Here is a 22,050-nt window from a genome sequence, read left to right as displayed (position 1 = left end):
GGTTTCAAACTCCACTCCTGTGACTTAACCTGGTGACCTCTGCACCACCTGAATTTCATGGGCCCAGAGATGGTGAGCTGCCAGTAGTGGGCAGCTGGCCAGTGCACTGTAAATGAAGCCCAGCTGTGAAAATGAACCGGGCCCCTCACTTGCAGCTACTGGGTGGGCCGCTCGTGTTTCTTGCCTTCCTCCTGCCAGTGAGCTAAGATTCCTCATTTTTGTTATCCTAACTATGCTGTAGTACATAGAGCTGCTTTTGTGTGTGAATGAAAGGCTAGAACAGATGATAGAAGGGTCAGGTGTCCTGGCCGTGCCACTGATCCACTATCAATTTTTTCCCCTCTCATGTCTGTTTCTTTTGGGTTACTAATATAAATGACAGTTGTCGTTACTCCTTTAACATAGAAAAATGTCCCAATGTATTTCACAAAATGTGATCAGACATAAATGGAGGTCAAGCTAGAGATATTAGGAGGGGTGACCAAAGGCTTCCTAATAGCAGAGAAAAGACTAGAGAATAGCAGCTTGTAACTCTCCCTCACTGACGAAAGGAAATGGGTGCTACTATGAAGAAAACCATTACTGGAGCACTCATTCTACTTTGGGGATATCAAGTAAAAAATTCACATTTTGGAAAGAAACCGATCTACTGGTGGTTGCTCTTTCTTGCCCAGGGGACAAGCTTGGCTTGATGTAGTTCAATGGTTGAAATTCGTATTATATATTTAAATCCTCTGCATTCATTGTGTCAATGCCATGTTTCTGTTGATAGGACAAACATCATTTAGTGTGAAGTGAATTTTTAAATGTTTTATGGGTTTGGACTACACAATTAAAATCAAGTACAGCTGTGCTATTGGAAGTACAAGTATAACAAAGTACATTGTGTTTTGTTTTCAGTATACTACATGCTGCAAAATCAATTCAGACCTTATTTTTTTACAACAGACAATTAAACATGCATTTATTTTTCATTTGGGGAGGTAGGGTTAGGCACTATTACTTATTGGGCAGAAATTTGTAATATGTAGATGCTGAGAGGTTGTCCCCCATGGTTGGAGTCAAGAACTATAGGTCACAGTCTCAGGATAAGGGATTGGTCAGTTAGAGAGATGAGAATTTTTTTCATTCAGAGGGTTGTGAATCTTGAATTCTCTACCCCAGAGGGCTGTGGATACTTGGTCAATGAGTACATTCAAGACTGAGATTGATAGTGGTGGGTGCGTGGAATGCGCTGCCAGCGGTGGTAGTAGAAGCAGATACATTAGGGGCATTTAAGCAACTCTTGGATAGGTCCATGGATGATAGTAGAATGAAGGGTAGGTAGTTAGTTTGATATTAGAGTAGGTTAAATGTTCGGCACAACATCGTGGGCCGAAGGGCCTGTACTGTGCTGTACTGTTCTATGATAGATTTTGGGCACTGAAGGATATAGGGATAGGGCAGGAATGTGGAGTTGATGTAGAAGTCCAGCCATGATCTTATTGAATGGTGAAGCTGGACTGTATGGCCTACTGCTGCTATTTCTGATGTCCTGAAACCGGTTTCAAGTGTTTACTTCAAATGGACACAGCATCTTTCCATTTCAGTATTCCCTCTCAATGTGCGGCTTTTAGCAATTAGTGAGATAAATTAAGTCTTTGGATTCATTTTCACTGTCATAAACTCACTGAACTGAAGCTATGTTTCTGCCTGTTACCTCACTCTGTTCTACCCCATGGTGGACTTGGCAAAATCTGGCAATTTTATTGAAGAAAAATGTCATACTGTATGCCACTGTACACAGTAATGAACTCAATGCTGAAATACTTAAAAGTTTAGGTGTTAATTGAAAGAATATACAGTTTCTATCAATTATTTGAAAAGGGTGAAATCATTGCAATTAATTTTGATTTAATATTCAGGAATTAAAGTTCTCTAATCTTCATTCTTTTCTATAATGACAATATTAAGACTGCTTTGGTGCTGGTTTGCTATAACTGAAATTGTGTTTTGACTAGATGTGTCAGAAAGGTTCAGAATTCAGTAACCTAATGCAATATTCTAATATGGTATTATATGTTATGTGGGATATGTAGTGGTGACCTGCTGCTGAAAAATCTCTCACTTGGTCTCAGTGTTATGCGCCTTCACATCAGCAGTAGTACCCAAGGTTTTGCATCAAATTTTGTCACCATCTCCTCGGGTAACATAAGTATTTCTTTCCAGAACCTCAGATCTCTGGAACGCCTAACCACCTCCCTACAATTTACAGTCTTTAAAACACTTTTAGTGGCAGCTGAATACCTGGTTTGCTTTGTCTTCTCTTTTCAACCCTGATGGTGTATTATGCTGTGCACCTGACGCAGATTTCCTAATAAAAAAAAAAGTCTTGAGCAAACTGCTGAGCTTGATTCTTTCTGTTTGATATTTAAAGCCATTGGGAATAATTGGGTGGGAATTTCCTTAGAGCTGCTCTTCTCTGGCACCAAGTGTGGCGGGCACCAACATTACATCTGTTCTGCTGCACTTCTCAAGTTACAGTGGCAGAGTGGGAGTAACTATGAGGAAATTTCAAAGACTATTGTTATGATCAGGTGAGGAGGGGTCACAAGGCTCTCCTCTGGTCCGTCTCCTGGCTTTGACTGCAACAGGGTTTATATCTTTCAAACAATGGATGTGCTTATCAATTCAGTGAGTGTTTAACTGGTTATGTGCTATGATCATAAAAGGACCAATTGGATGATTTTCTTAAGTTCAAATAAGAAAGAGGTTAATTTATTGTACTTAAAATCTAAACCCGATCTAAGTAAAATTAATAAAACTACGCTCCAACATCCACACACACAAATAGGTTACAGAGTGATGAGGGATAGTTTGGTTTGGTTTGGATTAGAGTCCAGAACAAATCAAAATAATATACAGTTTGTGGGGTCTGGTGATTCAGTTGTATTCTGGCTGAAATTATGGTTCCAAAGTTTTTGGCTGGTGGAAGTGCACTTTGCAGCTGGCCCACCTGGTTCAGATTTTTCTTGGAGACAGTGATGTAGGTGGCTTTCTTCCCCGGGTGTCTCTGTCTAGCAATGGTAGACTTGAATGTTCCGCAGTCGCAGACTGGTTTCAAAACTTGTACATCTGGAGGAGAGAGAGAGAGACGCACAGCCCCACTGGTGTCCTGTCTGGTATTACTCGAAGCTTGTCTGCTGTAACAAAACTCCAAGTTTTACGCAGCCTGGGGAGACTATCACATGGGTTCTCTCATACCTTTTTTGTTTAATGAGGTACAAAGTCTAAAATCCAAATCTCTGTCAGGTTGTATTGTCAGTGTTTACCCCCTGGAGGTACATTTCAAATGGTGAATGTTTCAAGATGGCTTTGAATATCCAGCTAACGAGGGTAATACTGGATAATCTACTTGGCTATCCAAGCCATTGTCCTAGATGGGAGCCTTGTTAGACATGCGTCTCCAGTTCAATGTCCTGGAATGTGAGGTATTTCAATGCAAACTGTGGTGGCCATCTTGGCTGCCATGTTTTTTAAAAGTTAAATGTAGAATCCCAGCTTTCCTTTTTAAAAGTTGAATGTAGGTTTTCAACTGATGAATTAAAAAAAATACTCATTCAACATAGCATGTTTTCTTGACACTATCCTACAGTTTATTTAATGGCTGCAGCTGTAGCAAAGTATTGAGGCATAAGCTTCAGTTTTAACGGACAAAGTCCACAAAAGGGAATTTCCTACTGCTCTGCTTCAGTAAGTTCGGGAAGATTATCCTGGGTTTGTGCCAGCTGTACTGCATTGTCTAGGTGCAACGTATAACAAAAAATCAGGCAGGTTACAGCACATGCCTGCAAAGGAACCTGCTTGATTTCATTTAAATGGAGCAAAGTTAGGTACGTGCCTAATTTATATTTAGATTCCCTTCTCTCCCTGCCACACCCCGCCCCCCCACAACCACCCACAATGTTCATTCATTCATATGATTGAGTGCAGATCCAGGAAAATCTCCCCTATTCTTAACCATAACTAACAAAAGTGAAAAATGAAAATAGATCAACTAAATCAACAAGGAAAAATAGTGCTCAGTGCAAGAAATTAACTCGCGCATCACATTTGCTTCATATAAATTCATGTCGATACTTACTTCATAGAATTAGTGTTTCTTTCCTGTATTTAGTGGGTAATTTCAACAAGAAAAATTAGTGCTGGACTCCTGGGTTGCAAATCGAGTTTTTATTGATTTTGAAATATGATTTGAAATCCTGGAGAACTGAATGATGGGAAGTGGCAATTATGTTAATTTTTTTCTGATGCATTTTGTTACTAACTTCAGAACTAGCCGGATTTTTTTCCTGCTCCTGTGCATTCTCATATCTATCTTTATAACGTTGTTCATAATGCATTAAGCATTGATTGGGGAGGACTAAAAATTAACCTGCTTGTACTTAGGAAATAAGAGCAGGAGTAGGCCATTCAGCCCCTTGAGCCTACTCTGCCACCCAAGCAGGCCACTGCTGATCCTCCACCTCAATGCCATTTTCCCAAACTATCCCCAAATCCCTTTAAATCTTTAATATCTAGAAAGCTATCGATCTCTGTCCTGAACATTGTCAATGACTAGCCTCCACAGGCCCCTAGGGTAGAGAACTTCAAAGATTCACCACACTCCGAGTGAAGAAATTACTCCCTAAACCAGTCCCAAATGGCCCACCTCCCAGCCTGAGACTGTATCCCCTGGTTCTAGACACTCCAGCCAGGGGAGCATCCTTCCCACATCTGCCCTTTCAAGCCCTGTAAGAATCCTGCATGCTTCAATGAGATGACCTCTCACCCCTCCAAATGCCAGAGAATATAGGCCTAGTCCCCTCAATCCTCACAGGCCAAACCTGCCTTCCCAGGGATCAGTCTGGTGAACCTTCATTGCATTCCCTCTATGGCAAGTATGTTCTTCCTTTAGTAAGTAGGCCAAAACTCTACACAATACTCCCAGGTGTGGTCTCACCAAGGCTCTATACAATTGCAGCAAGACTTCTTTATCCCTGTACTCAAATCCCCTTGCAATAAAGGCTGACCTTCCTAATTGCTTGCTGCACCTGCATGTTAACTTTCAGTGCCTAATGAATAAAGACACCCAGGTCCCTTTTGACATCAACACTTCCCATTCACTCACCATTTAAGAAATCCTCTGCATTTCTGTTTTTCCTACCAAAGTGGGTAACTTCACATTATACTTAAGGCAAATGGAATATAAAAACTGACACCCTAAGTGGTTAAGTAGAAGGTTAAAACTAACATAAAGGAATAAGCAAAATCTATTAAATGACTTGAAGTGACTTGGAGGAAGAAAATATGAAAATTCAAATATTAAATTGCACAGTAAAATGCATTAAAAATAATGAGATTGGCCTGGATTTTACCGTTGAAAATAAGAGCCAGGTCAGTCGTGCTCAATTTTATTATGGAGTAAATCGGACAGCAACTTCCAGTGATCACAAGTGTACAGTTAAAGCTGGAAATCGGGAAGTTACGCTCCGATTTACCCTGCTCCTCCATCTCACCAAGAGCCTCAGCAGTGAAATACATGAAGCAGGTATGAAGTTGCAGTACTTAGATGATAGCTATCCACTAAACTCGCCAGAAATAATTGAGATTTGTCCATTCCGATGTAAGAATTTTTTAAATTTACTGCCAAGCAAACACTCTGGCACCGAAAATTAACTTTCACACGTGTGGAGTCCCATTCGTTCAGATTTTAATTATTGGAGGTTTTAAAAAAAAAAAATGTAAATGATTCCTTTTTAAATGTTTTCTTTCTCTCTTTGCCTCTCTCTCTCAATCCCATGTTCTTTCCCCCCTCTTTGTTTTGTTTTCTGCACGTGATTTGGCCTTAAATTAACTATTCTAACTTACACAGCCTGATTTAGATTGCGGGCAGGATTTTTCCAATTGCCAGGAAGGCCTGAAGCTGGGGTCAAATTTGGGTGGTGTAGCAACACGGGCGGGTGGTGGAACATCCTCAGGGATTTTCCTGTTGGCAGCCTATTAATGGCAGGCAGGGGAGCAGGCCAAGAGGGTTGGGGGGTGGGTTGGGGGTGGGGTGGGTTGGGGGTTGGGTGGGTGGGGGGTGGGGGGTGGCGGCAGGAAGTTCCAGCATGTCAAATGAAGGTGATATAAAAGGCAGTCAACAGCCTTCATTACAGGCTTCAAACACAGAGGGTATTGGGAGGGGCACTGAACAAGGGAAACTGTGCACGAATGGCTGGAGTTTTAGTGACACCTGCCTGGAGGTGCTCCTGGCTGTGGAAAGAGCACAGAGAGGGGTGCACTTCCCAGTGGATGGGAGGAGGAAGCCAGCAGCCTCAAGAAGAAGGCACGGTTGGAGATTGCTGAGGAAGTTAACTGCACGGGGTGGTCACATGAACATGGGCACAGTACCAGAACTGTTTCAATGAACTGGTACAGTCGGGCAAGGTGAGTGAAATTCAAAATAGCAAACTTGCAGCCCTGCATGACATGAATGGTGCCCATGAGATATGAGGCGAGGTGCCTGACCCAACTATCTGACATGACCAGGGACCAGTATCCACAGTGAGACGCAGAGTTGACTGATGTGGGCATCAAACCTTCTGATGAGTACTAACTATAGTGCCGCTGTGGGTCTTGAAGAACACAGGAAGATGCAGATCAAGGACAGGCATCAGGAGTTGTTTGAAAGCGCAACTCATTATCACTCTTGTCCCTCCTGCGGGTCCAGTAGTGGATGAGGGACTGACGTCAGCTCTGGGACCATATGAGACCTCGGGAGGAGACAGCATCACATCATTTTAGCCTATCCTCCACTAGTGTAGGTACTTTTACATAGGTGTATGTTGTCAGCCATTTAGAAAGTGTGGCAGCAGCTGACGAGCACAACAAAGATGCACAGGAGCAGGTAACTAAGGCAGTGACAGCTGCGACCACCCATCAGAGGATTGAGGAAAGGGCCAGTGATGTTCAGCTTCCTGCAGATTGAGCCTTGGAATTCATCAGCAAAGTGGCAAATGCTGGAGCAGCAATGTGAAATGATAGACATCTGTTCAAGTTCCCAGATGCTGTTCATTTCCATGCGCATATGATAGAGGTGTCCATCACTGCCATTAGTGGTGCCACGTCTCTGCTGTATGAGTGCATGGCATCCTCCATTGAGAGAGTAGTGATCCTCGTGGAAAACCACATGCAGCATACCACCGAATGGGTGCAGGAGGTGTGCCCTGACCTTTACACTCTGGCCTCATCCATGAGTTGTGTTGAGTAGGTGAGATGGCCCCGAGATGCCTGGAATCATTGCCAGGTGTTCCACCATTTCAGATAAGCAGGGAAAGGCAGGTGGGCTTTGCAAGGGTGGAAGAGCGACTGCTGGAAGCTTATGGCACTCCATGTGGTTACAGCAGATCCTTGACCCCTTTAATGGTGGCACGAACACTGTATGAAGCCCCAGTGCAAGAGGTGGCCTCTGCACTGATGCAGCTAGCTTCCCCCATGGGCCAGGCCTCTCTAAGGTTCAGGCAGCCAGCAGCCATCCACTGTGATCATCTCACACCAGAACAGAAAAGGCAGTAGTCTGCCTCTACAAGCACTGGCGGCACCAGGAGAGCACACCATAGGTGCGCCTGGAAGCAGTTGTGTAAATCCCATTAAAGAATTTTTTAAAAACACCCGGTTTCACTTGGGGGTCTCACTAGGTCAGAGTGTCTTCCTGCATGTCAAATGTTACATGTATGTGGAAAATTAAAGATCTTGTAATGCATTCTTTAATGGCTTGTCTGTTAATTTCTACACCTGAGACGGAGGGCATAAAAAGGTGTGCACGGAATGAGGGCATTGACGAATGTAACCCCTAGGATAATGTAATGACAGGGCCACTGAGAGGATTTAATGCAAGACCAGCTCAGGGAGAAGACTCCATCATCTCCAGGGGCATTTAATAGTCTCGCAGGAGAAACGTGCTTATGAGTAAGTCACATGTCTCCCAGGCACCCATGACATCAGATCCGTGGGTGCATTTCCATTGGCTGCGTGGTCTCGACCCTCCTCCAACTCCACATCCTCCTTGGAGGAGGTGGCGCATTCAGTATGATGGTTATTTTCTAATGCTAACATCTCTGGGGTGCCAGTTTGTGCAGAGCACAGCATACGACCATGTTATGTGAGACCCTTGATAGGGCATATTGCGGGGCTCCCTCAGATCTAGTTAGGTATCTGAAACTTATTTTCAGGTTTATGGCTTGTTTAATGGTGGCACTTGTATGTGCCATGGCACATGGCACATGGCAGCAGTTGTAGGTGTCCTTTGCCTCTGTGTTGAGATTCAGCACAGGTAAAAGCAGCCATGTTTTTTCAGTGTGTACCTCTTGTCATCCAGTATCCATCTATGAAGGTGTTCAGATGGCCTGAAGAGCTGAGGCACCTGGGACTGTCTTAGGATGAATGAGTCGTGGCAGCTCCCTAGGAACCGTGCATACACTTGCCAGATCCGCTTGTGGCAATTGCAGACTAACTGAACATTCCATGAGTGGATCCCCTTTCTGTTCATGAAGGCTCCAGACTGCTTTGCGAGAGTATCCTCCTGAACCTGAGGGAATCCAGTGATGGTCCTGAGTCCTATTGTCTTCTCAGCCTGATCGCTGTGAGACGATGCATTGTCCTGCTCTCTAATGCATGACATCTGTCATCTGCTTGATGTAGCGATGGGCCGCTGACTGGGAGATCCCACACAGATCTCCAGACGATCACTGGAAAGATCCTGAGGCATAAAAGTTGAGTGCCACAGTCACCTTTAATGCCACAGGCAATGGGTTCCCACCAGATCCCATCGGCCTCAATGCCTCCTCCAGCATTCCACAGAGCTCAGCTCCAGCTGCCTGGACAGATGCAGTCTTCGGATAGATGGATGTTCTGACATCTCCATGGAGCTCAGCTTCTGTTTGTAAACCCCTTCAGCTGGGTTGTGGCTTCTGCAAACTTTAGCCTACATTGCTGCCTCTGTGCATCCTATTCATCCGCATCCTCTCGTACCTCAGGCTGGTGCTCCTCTGGAAGTTGCAGCCCCTGTTCCATGTTGTTGAACCTATCTCTCGCTCTCTCCCATTCGGCTCCTCCTTGGAGGAATTAACCTCGGAGTTCATACCGCCCATTGAGAATTGAAGCCTTCAAGGCTCAAAGCCCCCCAATCCCTATAGTACTGCCTGCACTGGCAGGTGATCTGGGAGGCACTTTTCCAATAAGTGCCCTCCAATATGGACTCGCACTGTGCAATTCCTCCAACTTTTCAATCCTTTGCTTAATTGAACCTCAGCCTGTCTGTTTCACAACACACCTGCCACCTCCAGCCATCCCTCACTTGTCACTGAGCTCTCACCTTCAGCAGGTGAGCTGCTGACACTCCGTGGAACCCATGCGGCCAAGGGAAAATTTATGAGGCACATCAGAATCACTGTCAATTGGCTGAAATGGATTTCTAATCATCACAGGTTCCAGTGCAAAATCCCAAAGACAGTCTGCATGGAACATATAAGTGTAATGAACAACTGGCACCTTTTGTTCACCAGTGAGAGCAAAATCTGGGCCATTAAGTGGGCACTGAGAAAACAATTGCAATGAACATTTACAAAATTAAAAATAGCCTCCAAATTGAGAGGGAACTAGAGCCCATGATATCCATGTCAGAATTCCATGACGGACATCAGTTCTGAGATAACATTTTTCATAATTTTGACTGCGCAGTTTTGGAAAATTATTGTTATAGCGTTGATTACTACAGTCCAGATACTTTTCCATAAGCATCCACAGCACTGGAATTGATCAATTTAACAAATGAAAGGCATAAGAAAACTTCGGTCAATTTTTAAATTGCTGGGTTTAGTTTAGCATGCAAATTAAACGGGGGAGGCAGTGCTATAGCAGTAATGTACTCAACTAGTAATCCAGAGGCCCAGGCCAGTGCCCTGGGGACAAAGGTTCAAAGCCCACCACAGCAGCTTGTGGAATTTAAATTCCATTAATTTTTAAAAATCTGGAAATGAAAGCTAGTTTCAGTAATACTGCCATGAAACTACCGATTGTCATAAAAACCCATCTGGTTTGCTAATGTTCTTTAGCGAGGGAGATCTGCCATCCTTATCTGGTCTGGCCTTCATGCGACTCCACACCCACAAGGTTAACTCTTAACTGCCCTCTGAAATGGCTGAGCAAGCCATTCCGTTGTCAAGGGCAACTAGGAATGGGCAACAAATGCTGACCTTGCCAGCAACGCCCACATCCCATGAGAGAATTTTTAAAAATCACTAATTGAGCCAGCTTCATTCAAAAACTGGTCACTAAAGCTCCCAACATCAATATATATATAGGTTGGAATTGCTTGGTTGCTGCTTAGTTACTGATTGGTTATTTTGGCAGCACCTTATTTTTCTTGGAATTCCCACAAACTCATATTTTCCACAGTGAATTAGATACAGTTCTGATGCACAGCTGCACCGTATGTATGAAGTCAGCCACTATTTTCCACAATCATTTTGTGTTCTAAAATATACCTTTGAAGAAAGATTTAATCTTTCATTGTGTTAAACAAATGCTTCATTATAAATCTGCCGCATATTCTGTTACAAATGAAATGGCTATGATTTGTCAAACTGTTGTGAATTGTTATTTATTATAGTGTAATCAGAGGCCTTTTAGAATTTTTAATGAATCTCTGATTTTTACAAGACACCTATAATGATCATATCATTGCTGACTTAGAGATACTATAGATACTATAATAAATATGACAAAAATAGAAACTACACACTGCCCTTTATTTTTCATAAATATCTAGCATATGGAAAATATGCTTCTTAAAACATGAAGACATAGGAGGAAATTACAAGTTAGCAGACAGTCCTAGAACATTCCCAAAAAAGTGAAAGTTCAGAACAGTAGACTTGGAGCATTCATTTCAACATTTTTCTTTTTTACTTACATTTGAAAAGGTTTTGGCAAAGATAAGTAATTTTGATGCAAAAGAAAATATTCAAGCAACATTAAACATATTGTATGTTTTTAACCATGTGCAAAATGATATATTGTCTTCACAGATGAACTTTTAATACTGTAAGCCTATAAATTACTAGATGATATTGATGGACAAATGATTAATGCAAGCATCATGCCTTCCCTATTTTAATGAATCAGTTTAGTGCCACTACTAATGTAACATACAAAGGAATGACATAAGAACACATGAAGTGTTCATCCCCTAGTATTGCCAGTTCTAATTTCTACTTATAGGTGGCATTTTGGAAGAAAATACAACAACAAGAATATTCCCCAGGGCCATCTTCTGAGGTTCAAGTTGCTCAGGGCTCCCCCAACTATTTTGCTTGGTTGGCCATTAATGTGCCCAAAGATTGGTGACAATTTGAGGTGTTTGCAGGACAGTGCCTGGTTGTTGCCAACAGTTTGATGACAGACCTACTCAGGTAACGGTGCCCGGTCAATTTACATACTTAATTTGAGGATGTCTTGGGTTGAGATGGAAATTAAATGCCCTAGTGTTCTACATGACATTGAACTAAAATGTTTGGATGCAACATTTTATGCAAAACTTAACATGAATAATGAACATATGTATTGTTATTTGTTATGCAATTTATTATTGGCATTTGTGTATTATTGCACTTGGCTAATTTTTTTTTATAGAGTTGTTACAACCAGGTGAGAAAGGTGTCTAGGGGTCTTTTGCTGTCTGCACCTGGTCTTATTGTAACAGGGTTTAATTTTTAAACACAATGTGTTTTGAGCTCCCCCTTGGTGAATCCTTGTTCACAGCTTTCCAATTATAAGGCAAAGAAATGAGCACACCAGGTTTTCTTAGTTTTAAAGAAGAAAAGTGAAATTTATTAAACCTTAAACTCTAATACGGATAATGCCTACGGATGTACAATGCGCCCACGCTAACATGCACACGCAATACACACATGCAAATAGGGACAGAAAAAGAGAAGAAAAATAAAATGGAGAGGTTTGAGGCAGTCTCTGAAAGGGATTTCTTGTTGCTGATTCTGTGTTTCCAGCTCGCCGTACAGTCCTTGATTGTAGACAGCTATTACTTTTCGTTGGGGTCCAGTATTCTTCTAAAAACCTTGTTCACTGTAGGAGACTTTTTTCTCTTGGGGTTCACATGTCTTCAATGGTTTCCAAAGCTGGTGAGAGCGAGATGAGAGCAGACAGGAGAGAGGTGTTCTCAGTCTAGAGGCTAACAGCCTTCTGAGTTTCAATTCCCCGTTGGAAGGTCAAATTAAAAAACTCCAAGTCAGTTAGTCATGTGACTAGAACTAGTCTGACCACGTCAGTTTGAGTATTCGGCCATCTTAGCAGTTAACCTGGAATGCCATTCTACACCTCCTTTGTTATCTCTTGCCCCACCCCCACCTCACTGGCTTATAACCTGTGACATTTTTAATATTTGTCAGTTCCGAAGAAGGGTCACTGACCCGAAACGTTAACTCTGCTTCTCTTTCCACAGATGCTGCCAGACCTGGAGTGGTTCCAGCATTTCTTGTTTTTATTTCAGATTTCCAGCATCCGCAGTATTTTGCTTTTATTATTATTATTATAACCTGGAATGCTAGCCTTTCCATCTTCAACGTCTGGTAATCAAAAATCCATTGTGGATTAAATTGGAGCAGTGAATAGCTCCTTTGAAGTATTTGTCTGTTGATATGCTAATATCTCTCTCCAGCTAAAGTCTCCAATTTTCTAAAGCAAGTTCTTTCTTCACCAACAATAGTTTAAAATCAATGTTCATGTGGCAAAATTAATTTTCCTCATTCTTGGCAGGTGGGGGGCTTGCCTGACAGAGTGAATTGTGTGCAGATTGGGGAAACTGGGCCTGTATTCTCTAGAGTTTTGAAGAATGAGAGGTAATCTCATTGAAACCTACAAAATACTTAAAGGGATAGACAGGGTAGATGCAGCTAAGACGTTTCCCCTGGTTGGGGAGTCTAGAACCAGGGGACGCAATTTCAAAATAAGGGGAAAGCCACTTAGGACTAAAATGAGGAGACATTTCTTTATTCAGAGGGCTGTGAATCTTTGGAATTCTCTACCCCAGAGGGTTGTGGAAGCTCAGTCATTGAGTATGTTTAAAGCAGAGATTGACAGATTTCTAAATACCAATGACGTAAAGGGATATGGGGAATAGTGTGGGAAAAAGGCATTAAAGTGGATGATCAACCCTGATTGTATTGAACAGGCTTTATGGGCTGAATGGCCTACTCTTGCTCCTATGTTCCTATGATAGAGCATTTACACCATTGAGACAAAATAACATACCAGAATCAATGCAATCGCTAACCAATCTCATAATCATCAACCCCCTCCAAAGCCTGTAGAAAGAATTCTATTCTGTCCTCTGATGTGCTGAGACTATGATATCCTTTTCCAATATCCCTGAAGTTCATGCTCATCCACTTGATTCCACTGAACTACTTTCTGGTGTCCTCCCAATTGCTCTTATTGCAAAAAATTGTCTTCAACCAGCCAGCCATGTGCCACAGGCCATTCTTTGACCCATGGGATTTTAGCTTCATGGGATCCCAAAGCTCAGCTCCCCATCCATGAAAAGTCTCACCTCTTACTCTGTGAATCTTAACTTTGTTATTCTTTTATGTCTATTGAATTAAGCAGCTTAAACATTTGTTCATTTAATGGCTTAATTTACCATCAGGTCAAAATTACAAAAAGTAGTTACAAAAAATAGTTTGACTGACTTATACCAGCCATAGTTTTAAAACTGTTTTGTTAAGGAACCATCATTATTTCCCATCTCTTAGCGAACATATGTGGTATGCTTCAATTTTGAAGCTACCGGACATGGAAAAACACAAATTGCAATCAAAGTCTATAAATAACCTCTCAAATCGAGGACCTTTTTTATTCCCAACATTAAGGAGTTCTCCTAAACTGTCAGTTTATGCAGAATGTCAAAGTCAATATAGTTAATGAAGAATTGTAACTTGCTTAAAAATATTGAGTTAGTATCAAAATGGGAAATGTGCCAAATGTAGAAATGAGCTATTTCCATCCAGTTATCTATCTATTGCATACTTTGATCTATTGAAATGAAAATGAGAGTGTTTTACCGTTAGCTCTTTGTTAATGATCTTACAAAGCCTCTAACTGGAAAATCCCTGACATGATCATTTGCATATTTTAATAGTTTTTTTTTTAATGGAGACTGAAACACTGGCCCCATATTAAGCCTATGATGCTAAATGCTATTATGATGCTCAAAAAAATTGAAAATGAAAAGATAAACAAGAATGTGGGAGCAGAATTTCCGTGGGGGTTTCCCAACCACTAAATTTGGCAGAGGTTTTTTGGACAAACACCTTAACGGCTGCTTACACCGTTTCTCCGGGTTTTCCACTAATTTCCTGACAAACATTCGGTCAGAGGTTTAAAGAAACCCTGTGGAAATTCCAGGAAATTGTTTTTTTTAAAATTCTGCAAACAAGTAATTCAGCGTTGCACTGTTTCTTAACTAACTCTTCAGTGAGTTGCAAAGAACGGACTTGCCTCTTAAAGAACAGAATATTTAAATGTGATTTGTTTTCGAGGAATTTTCATTTTACTAGCAAAAATTAAAAACTATTATGTCCTTACTTCCTGTTTCCACTTTGTGCCCAATTACAACATGTATATAAAACTTCCACATCTTATCTACAAGCTGTTTCTAAATTGCAGATATCTTGATAACTAATATTAGGTAGGAGTAATTTTGCCAGTCATATTCTATTACAGCATCAACAGAAAAACATGCAGTAATGGTCCACAAGAGCTTTAACACGTATTTGCAGTAAAGGAAAGGGGCCGGGGGTGGGGGGTGGAATCTAACGTATGAAAAATTATTGGAGTTTCAGAGACTAAATAGTAAAAGACTGTTTCCATCCGTCAGTGAATTAGTAACATGGGCGTAGAAAGTTAACTTTAATACTAGAAGCAAAAAGGGTTATTAAGACTATGGAATGCCTCATCGCAAAGGAATTGGATTAAAAAAAATTGAGAGAGACTAATATTAAAGGGTATGGGGAAAGAGCAGATATTGGAGACTAGAGTAGGTAGCTCTAATGTAAAGCTAGCAGCAGCAGAGGCATAGAATGCTGAACAACCTCCCGTGCTGAAATTTCTATGAAGTGCAATCTTGATAATCTGGGAGGTAAATCTCATTTTCCCTCCATTTCACTACAGCCCATTCAGGAAGGTTTAATCGTCCATATTGTAAACTGGTCCAAACGTTCAAATGTATGATCAGTTATTGGAATTCAAGAGGTCTAAATAGCCCAATGTTATCACATCCCCAGCTCAAAGCTAATATGGAACAGAGTGCTTTCAAGCAATGCTTTGTATAACTCAAAAATGAATACGCTTGTTCAAATTTAAGCAGATTTGATTGAGAGAGTTCCAAGCATTTAACTTACTGAGCCCTAAAAGGAATACCCTCAAAAAGATGAATCTAAGAAACTCTTGCCACATGCTCTCTTCTCTTAGGCAGTCCTGGGGAACAAGGACGACTTTCTTCCACTCCAGGGTTGTGGGTCCTTTGGTGACTGAATAGTCCAATTCTGGATCTGCACACTGCCACAGGTGGGGCAGGTAATGTTTAGTGAGGGGAGTGAATGGGATGCTCGAATTTCCAAGCACGCCTTCTGCTGTCTGCACTTGCTCGCTGCCTGGGCATGTCAATGTTGTTTGAACTGGCTGGCCTCTTCTCCATTTTGAGCGGTTTTGGCAAGAGATTCCCATGAATCGGTGGAGATGTTACGTCTTTTAAGGGAGGCTTTAAGGACATCCTTGGAACATTTTCTCTGCCCTCCTGGTCGCCTCTTGCCGTGATGGAGCTTGGAGTAGAAAGCTTGTTTTGGGAGTCTTGTGTCAGGCATGCGGACGACGTGGCCCACCCAGTGTAACTGACCAGCTCTGACCAGTGTCTCGATACTGGGGATGTTGGCCTGAGAGAGGACACTGATATGGAGGTGGATTCCATCCAAGACGCACAGTGGACACCATCTTCACAGCAAGACAACTCCAAGAAAAATGTAGGGAGCAGCAGTAAACTTTATACATGGCCTTCTTTGACCTCACAAAGGCCTTCAACTCTATCAACCCGGAGGAATTATGGCACATTCTCCTCAAATTTGGCTGCCTGGAGAAATTAGTCGCCATCCTCTGCCTGCTGCACAATGACATGCAAGCTGTAATCCTTGCCAGTGGATCTGCCACTGACCCAATCCAAGTGCAATCTGGCATTAAACAAAGCTGTGTCATCGCACCAGCACTCTTTTCCAGCTTCCTCGCCGCAAAACTCCACTACATCTCCATGAAGCTGCCAGAGTAGATCTACTCTACAGGACGAGCGGCAAACTATTTAACTTACATTGCCTCCAGTCCAGAACCAAGACCACTCCAACCTCTGTCATCGAGCTGCAGTACGCTGATGATGTTTGCGTATGCGCCCACTCAAAGGCTGAGCTTCAAACCCTTGTTGATGCATTCATGGAGGCATACGAAAGAATGGGCCTTAAGCTAAACATCCAGAAGACAAAAGTCATCTATCAGCCTCCTCCCGCAGCGCAACACTGCCCCCCCCCCCCCCCCCCGCCTATCAAGATCCACGGCGAACCATTGGACAATATGGATCACTTCCCTTATCTTGGGAGCCTCCTCTCAGCTAAGGCAGACATCGACGATGAAACTCAGCATCTCCTCCAGTGTGCCAGCGCAGCCTTCGGTCGTCTGAGGAAAAGTGTTTGATGCCAAAGACCTCAAACCTGGCACCAAGCTCATGGTCTACAGGGCTGTAGTGTTACCTGCCCTCCTGTATGTGTCGGAAACATGGACACTGTACAGCAGACATCTCAAAGCCCTGGAGAGATATCACCAGCAGTGCCTCTGCAAGATCCTGAAAATTCAGTGACAGGACAGATGCTCTAATATCAGCGTCCTCTCTCAGGCCAACATCCCCAGTATCGAGACACTGGTCATGGCTTGCCACATGCACCATTTTATTCACTAACCTCATACCAGCTAAAGTACAATGTACTTGTGCTATAATTAAATATGTTTTATGATGTGTAAATTAGTTTTATTTCAAACACATAGCAGTTGGCTACAGTTAACCACAAATTAATAATGAAGTCAATAAAACCATAAGACATTTTGCAATCAGATGTCACCTACAAAAGATTCTTAAATGTTTAAATAACACAATACTATCGGAAGCCAAAAGCATTTTAATGGCACTACAAAGGCACTTTCCTCATTCTTTTTGCTAGGTTCTGAGACCAGTACGTTTGAAATGAACATGCCAAGTGAACTACACGACGTCAATGGCAATGATGCTGATGCTGACTCATTGGAAAATACTGAAAGAGCATAATGTTGGTGAGATGAGTAAACTTAAAAGTCACACTGCACAAACTCTCTCTTGAAGGCATTTGGGGCTAACTGAAGTTCCACTTCTTACCATTCAGAACCAATCCACAATCTGTTCAAATGTTTGTCACATTGAACATGATTAAATATTGGAAGCAGTAAATGGAAAATTCACAGCAGTCCTGAGTTGGTGTGAGACAGTAAATGGTCATGTCAAGCTCAGACATACAAGGACAAAACTAATGAAGAACTCTACACACTACAGTGATTACATCACCAACTATACTGGAAAAAAGTGTCTTTTTTAAATTAATTTTTAATGAGTAATTTCCCCTATATGGTTCTTTATAATGAAGTACAGCTGGAGTTGCAGAATACAAAGGAAGTAATTTTAGGAGGGGCAGAAATGGATGGATAAATGCATTCTGATGCCAGAATAGAGAAACTTCAGATTATTTTTTGACAAAATAAAGAATTCAGTTTCCATATACATTGGAAAGTAATCACTAATAATACTTGTAAGTGATTTGTATGATATAATTAACTGTGAGACCAGACTTGGGTGGCTTATGAATGTTATCTGAACTCTGAGAAGCCATTGATCAAAATTTCAAGTTGATTCTCATTGAGGTGTGATCGAGTACTCCACTTGTTTGACCTGGGAGGTTTTCTGATATTGCTTGATGCTGAAACTAATGTAACATGATTTGGCATAAAAAACGTTAAATTGACTTACATGCCGAAATCTGCAAAAATTATTTTCAGCACAGATAGTAGAAGAACTCACTGTTCTATACCTATAGGGGTCAATAGATGAATGGAAATAATAACTAGAAAATAATCTCAATAAAAAGTTAGGGCGACTCCGAAGGTAATGAATTCTCTGGTTATTTTTAAAACTATTAATTTATAAAGATGCCATGAATTTTACTTATTAAGAGTTACTGCAAACTAATACCAGAAGTGACACTTTGATACCCACCTATATGCAATTCCTCTGAAATTACACTATTTGAGGCAATCCACAACACATTAGCTTATTGTGCATCTGAAGTTTAATTTCTCTGTTCACAACTGTGCCCCTTAACGCTGAAGAGATGACCAACAGCATTATGTAGATCTACGTTTAATGCCATAGAAAGCAAGGAACAATAGAGTTTTTAGTTACTCAGCAGTGAAAAATACATGTATTGAATACTTTCATAGAATCATAGAGAGATACAGCACTGAAGCAAGTCTCTGGCTGTGGTAGGAAACTGGAGCACCTGGCGGAAACCCACCCGGTCACAGGGAGAACTTGCAAACTCTGCACAGGCAGTACCCTGAACCGAACCTGGGTCGCTGGAGCTGTGAGGCTGCGGTGCTAACTGGTGCACCACTGTGCCGCCGCCCATCAATTACAACCTTTACAACCTTGCAAATATGCATAGCATGTATAGATTTGTTGCTTGCACATTAACTATTAATAATAAAGATCCAGCATAAAAGAAAAATAATTCTAGGATTTGCATATTTCTAACAATACAAGAACAATGAATGAGTTAGACATTTAGAAATTTATTTTCTTCTATTTACCTGAATCCAATTTTGGTACTGTATGCTATCCTATTTTTGTATGCAACCACTTAACTATGTTTATCGCTGTTCGTGAATGCTTTTAATGCACATTGTATGTAGTTTGTTTCTGCATTGTTCCAACAGTCTAGCTTTCAACTTCTGTTTTAGTGATGGCACACAAGAACGGTTCTGCCATTTTATCTGCTTGCCTCAAATGTTCTTTTGAGTCAAGGCATCACAATAATCTTCAGTCTACAAATAAAACAAACAATAATCAATGTTTTTTTTCTCAGAATTGTATCTTATTGCAGCAGCATCCTGTGGAAGTCCACAAATATACCAAAGCTTTTGTTTCTGTGTTGCAACTTTTTTACAATTACCAAAAGTGATATTTTGAGATCTCTGAAATGACAATTTCAGTGTAGTCCATGACACATTTAACTTACTGTGGAGTTTAATTTCTGGGTTTCACAACTGTGTCACTTTATGTTGAAGAGATGACAAAGTTTAAAGATATATAGATGCAAGTACAATGACTAATTAAGGTAATCAAGAGGGGTAAAACCTACTAGACCTTGTCCTCACCAATCTTCCTGTTGCAGATGCATCTGTCCATGGCAGCATTGGTAAGAGTGATCACCGCATGAGCCCCATCTTCGCTACCACTGTGCTAAATGGCATAGATTCAGAACAGATCTGACAGCTCAAAACTGGACATTTATGAGGCACTGTGGACCATCAGCTGCAGCAGAATTGCATTCAAACACAATCTGTAACCTCCCTCACTCTACCATCAAGCCAGATCAATCCTGATTCAATGAGGAATGCAGGAGGGCATGCCAGGAGCAGCACCAGGCACACCTCAAAATGAGGCGCCAACCCGGTGAAGTTGCAACACAGCTCTGTCTGGCCTGCAAGTAGTCCTAAGTGATCCCATAACCAATGGATCAGATCCAAGTTCTGCAGTCCCCATTTCCAATGATGGGATAGCCAGCATATCAGTGCAAAAGAAAATACTGAAGCATTTGCAACCATCTTCAGCCACAAGTGCCGAGTGGATGACCCATCTCAGCCTCCTCCTGAGCTCCCCAGCATCTGTCTTCAATCAATCCAATTCACTCCAGGTGATATCAAGAAACAGCTGAAGGCATTGGCTACTGCAAAGGCTATGGGTCCTGACAACATCTCAGCTGTAGTACTTGTGCTCCAGAACTAGTCATGCCCCTGGTCAAGCTGTTCCAGTACAGCTACAACACTGGCATTTATCTGACAATTGGAAAAATTGCGCAGGTTGTCCTGTCCACAAAAAGGATAAATCCAACCCAGCCAATTATCATCATCAGTCTATTCTTGATCATCAGCAAAGTGATGGAAGGCGTTGACGACACCTTCCATCAAGTGCCACTTAAACAACAATAACTTGCTCACCGATGCTCAGTTTGGGTTCCGCTAGGGCCACTTCGCTCCTAACCTCATTACAGCCTTGGTCCAAACAGGGACAAAAGAGCTGAATTCAAAAGGTGAGGTGAGTGCTTGCAATTGATATCAAGGCAGCATTTCACCGAGTGTGGCATCAAGGAGCCCTTTCCAAACTGAAGTCAATGGGAATCAAGGGGAAAACTCTCCACTGGTTGGAGTCATATCTAGCGCAAAGTAAGATGTCTGTGGTTGTTGGAGACCAATCATCTCAGCCCCAGGTCATGGCTGCAGGAATTCCTCAGGTTAGTGTCCTAAGCCCAACCATCTTCAGCTGCTTCATCAATGACCTCACTCCATCATAAGGTCGAAATTGGATGTTTGCTGGCGATTGTACGATGTTCGGTGCCATTCACAACTCCTCAGATCCTGAAGCAGTCCATATCCATATGCAGTAAGACCTGGACAACATTCAGGCTTGGGCTGGTAAATGGCAAGTAACATTCATGCCACACAAGTGCCAGGCAATGCCTATCTTCAATAAGAGAGATTCTAACCATCTCCCCTTGACATTCAACAGTATTACCATCCCTGAATCCCCCACTATCAACACCCTGGGTGGGGTGGGGCGCGGGGGGTGGTGCAGTTACCATTGACCAGAAACTGAACTGAAACAGCCACATAAATGCTGTGGCTACAGGAGCAGGTCAGACACTGGGAATTCTGCAGTGAGTAACTCACCTCCTGGCTCCCCAAAGCCTGTCCACCATCTACAAGGCACGTCAGGAGTGTGATGGAATACTCTCCAATTACCTGGATGAGTGTGGCTCCAACACTCAGGATGCTCGACACCATCCAGGACAAAGCAGCCCGCTTGATCAGCACCCCATTCAGCACCTTAAATATTCACTCCCTCCACCATCAACGCACAGTGGCAGCAATGTGTACCATATACAAGATGCACTGCAGCAACTCACCACGCCTCCTTCGACAGCATCTTCCAAACCCATGACCTCTTCCACCTAGAAGGACAAGGGCAGCAGATGCATGGGAACACCACCACCGGCAAGTTCCCCTCCAAGTCACACACCATCTGGACATGGAAATATGTCACTGTTCCCTCACTGTCGCTGGATCAAAATCCTGGAACTCCCTCCCACACCAGATGGACTGCAGCAGTTCAAGAAGGCAGCTCACCACCACCTTCTCAAGGGCAATTAGGGATGAGCAATAAATATTGGCCTTGCCAGTGATGCCCACCTCCCGTGAAACAAAAAATGCAAATACACATTGGCTTGCAGCTGCATTGGCAGCATTGAGATATCGGATCTGCTGCCCACTGTACACCCCACTCGATCAAAGTTAATGGAAATGAAAATCGGGCAGGATGTATAATTAACAACAGACAGCTTTACAGCCCAGCTGAAGTTGAAGGTTACCCACTATGATGTGCAAATACAATGAATGATGCAGATGCAGAAATGCTTTAAATGTCACAAGTATGTAAGTACAATTAACAATGTACGTGCATACAAGTACAATGAATGATGTGTAATTAATGCATGTGTGCAAGTACAATTAATGTGTTCATGCAAATATAATAAATGATGGGCATTTCTAAGTACAATAAATGATGCATCAGCATCA

At 42.1% G+C, this 22,050-nt stretch overlaps 1 protein-coding gene across 1 annotated transcript in view; it reads left to right on the top strand.

Moving 5' to 3' along the window:
- gpr143 (G protein-coupled receptor 143) overlaps positions 1-19,251 on the top strand; it is an 82,042-nt gene extending 62,791 nt beyond the window's left edge. Inside the window, exon 9 of the mRNA XM_068033406.1 lies at positions 17,331-19,251. Within this exon, the coding sequence (XP_067889507.1) occupies positions 17,331-17,434 (104 nt within the window). The 3' untranslated portion in view covers positions 17,435-19,251. The remainder of the gene's footprint in view (positions 1-17,330) is intronic.
- Positions 19,252-22,050: the final 2,799 nt, after the last annotated feature.

This window comes from Heterodontus francisci, chromosome 6 (genome assembly GCF_036365525.1).
Source record: "Heterodontus francisci isolate sHetFra1 chromosome 6, sHetFra1.hap1, whole genome shotgun sequence".
In the NCBI taxonomy this organism is placed as follows: Eukaryota; Metazoa; Chordata; class Chondrichthyes; order Heterodontiformes; family Heterodontidae; genus Heterodontus; species Heterodontus francisci.
This window is presented reverse-complemented; position numbering and strand designations above follow the sequence as displayed.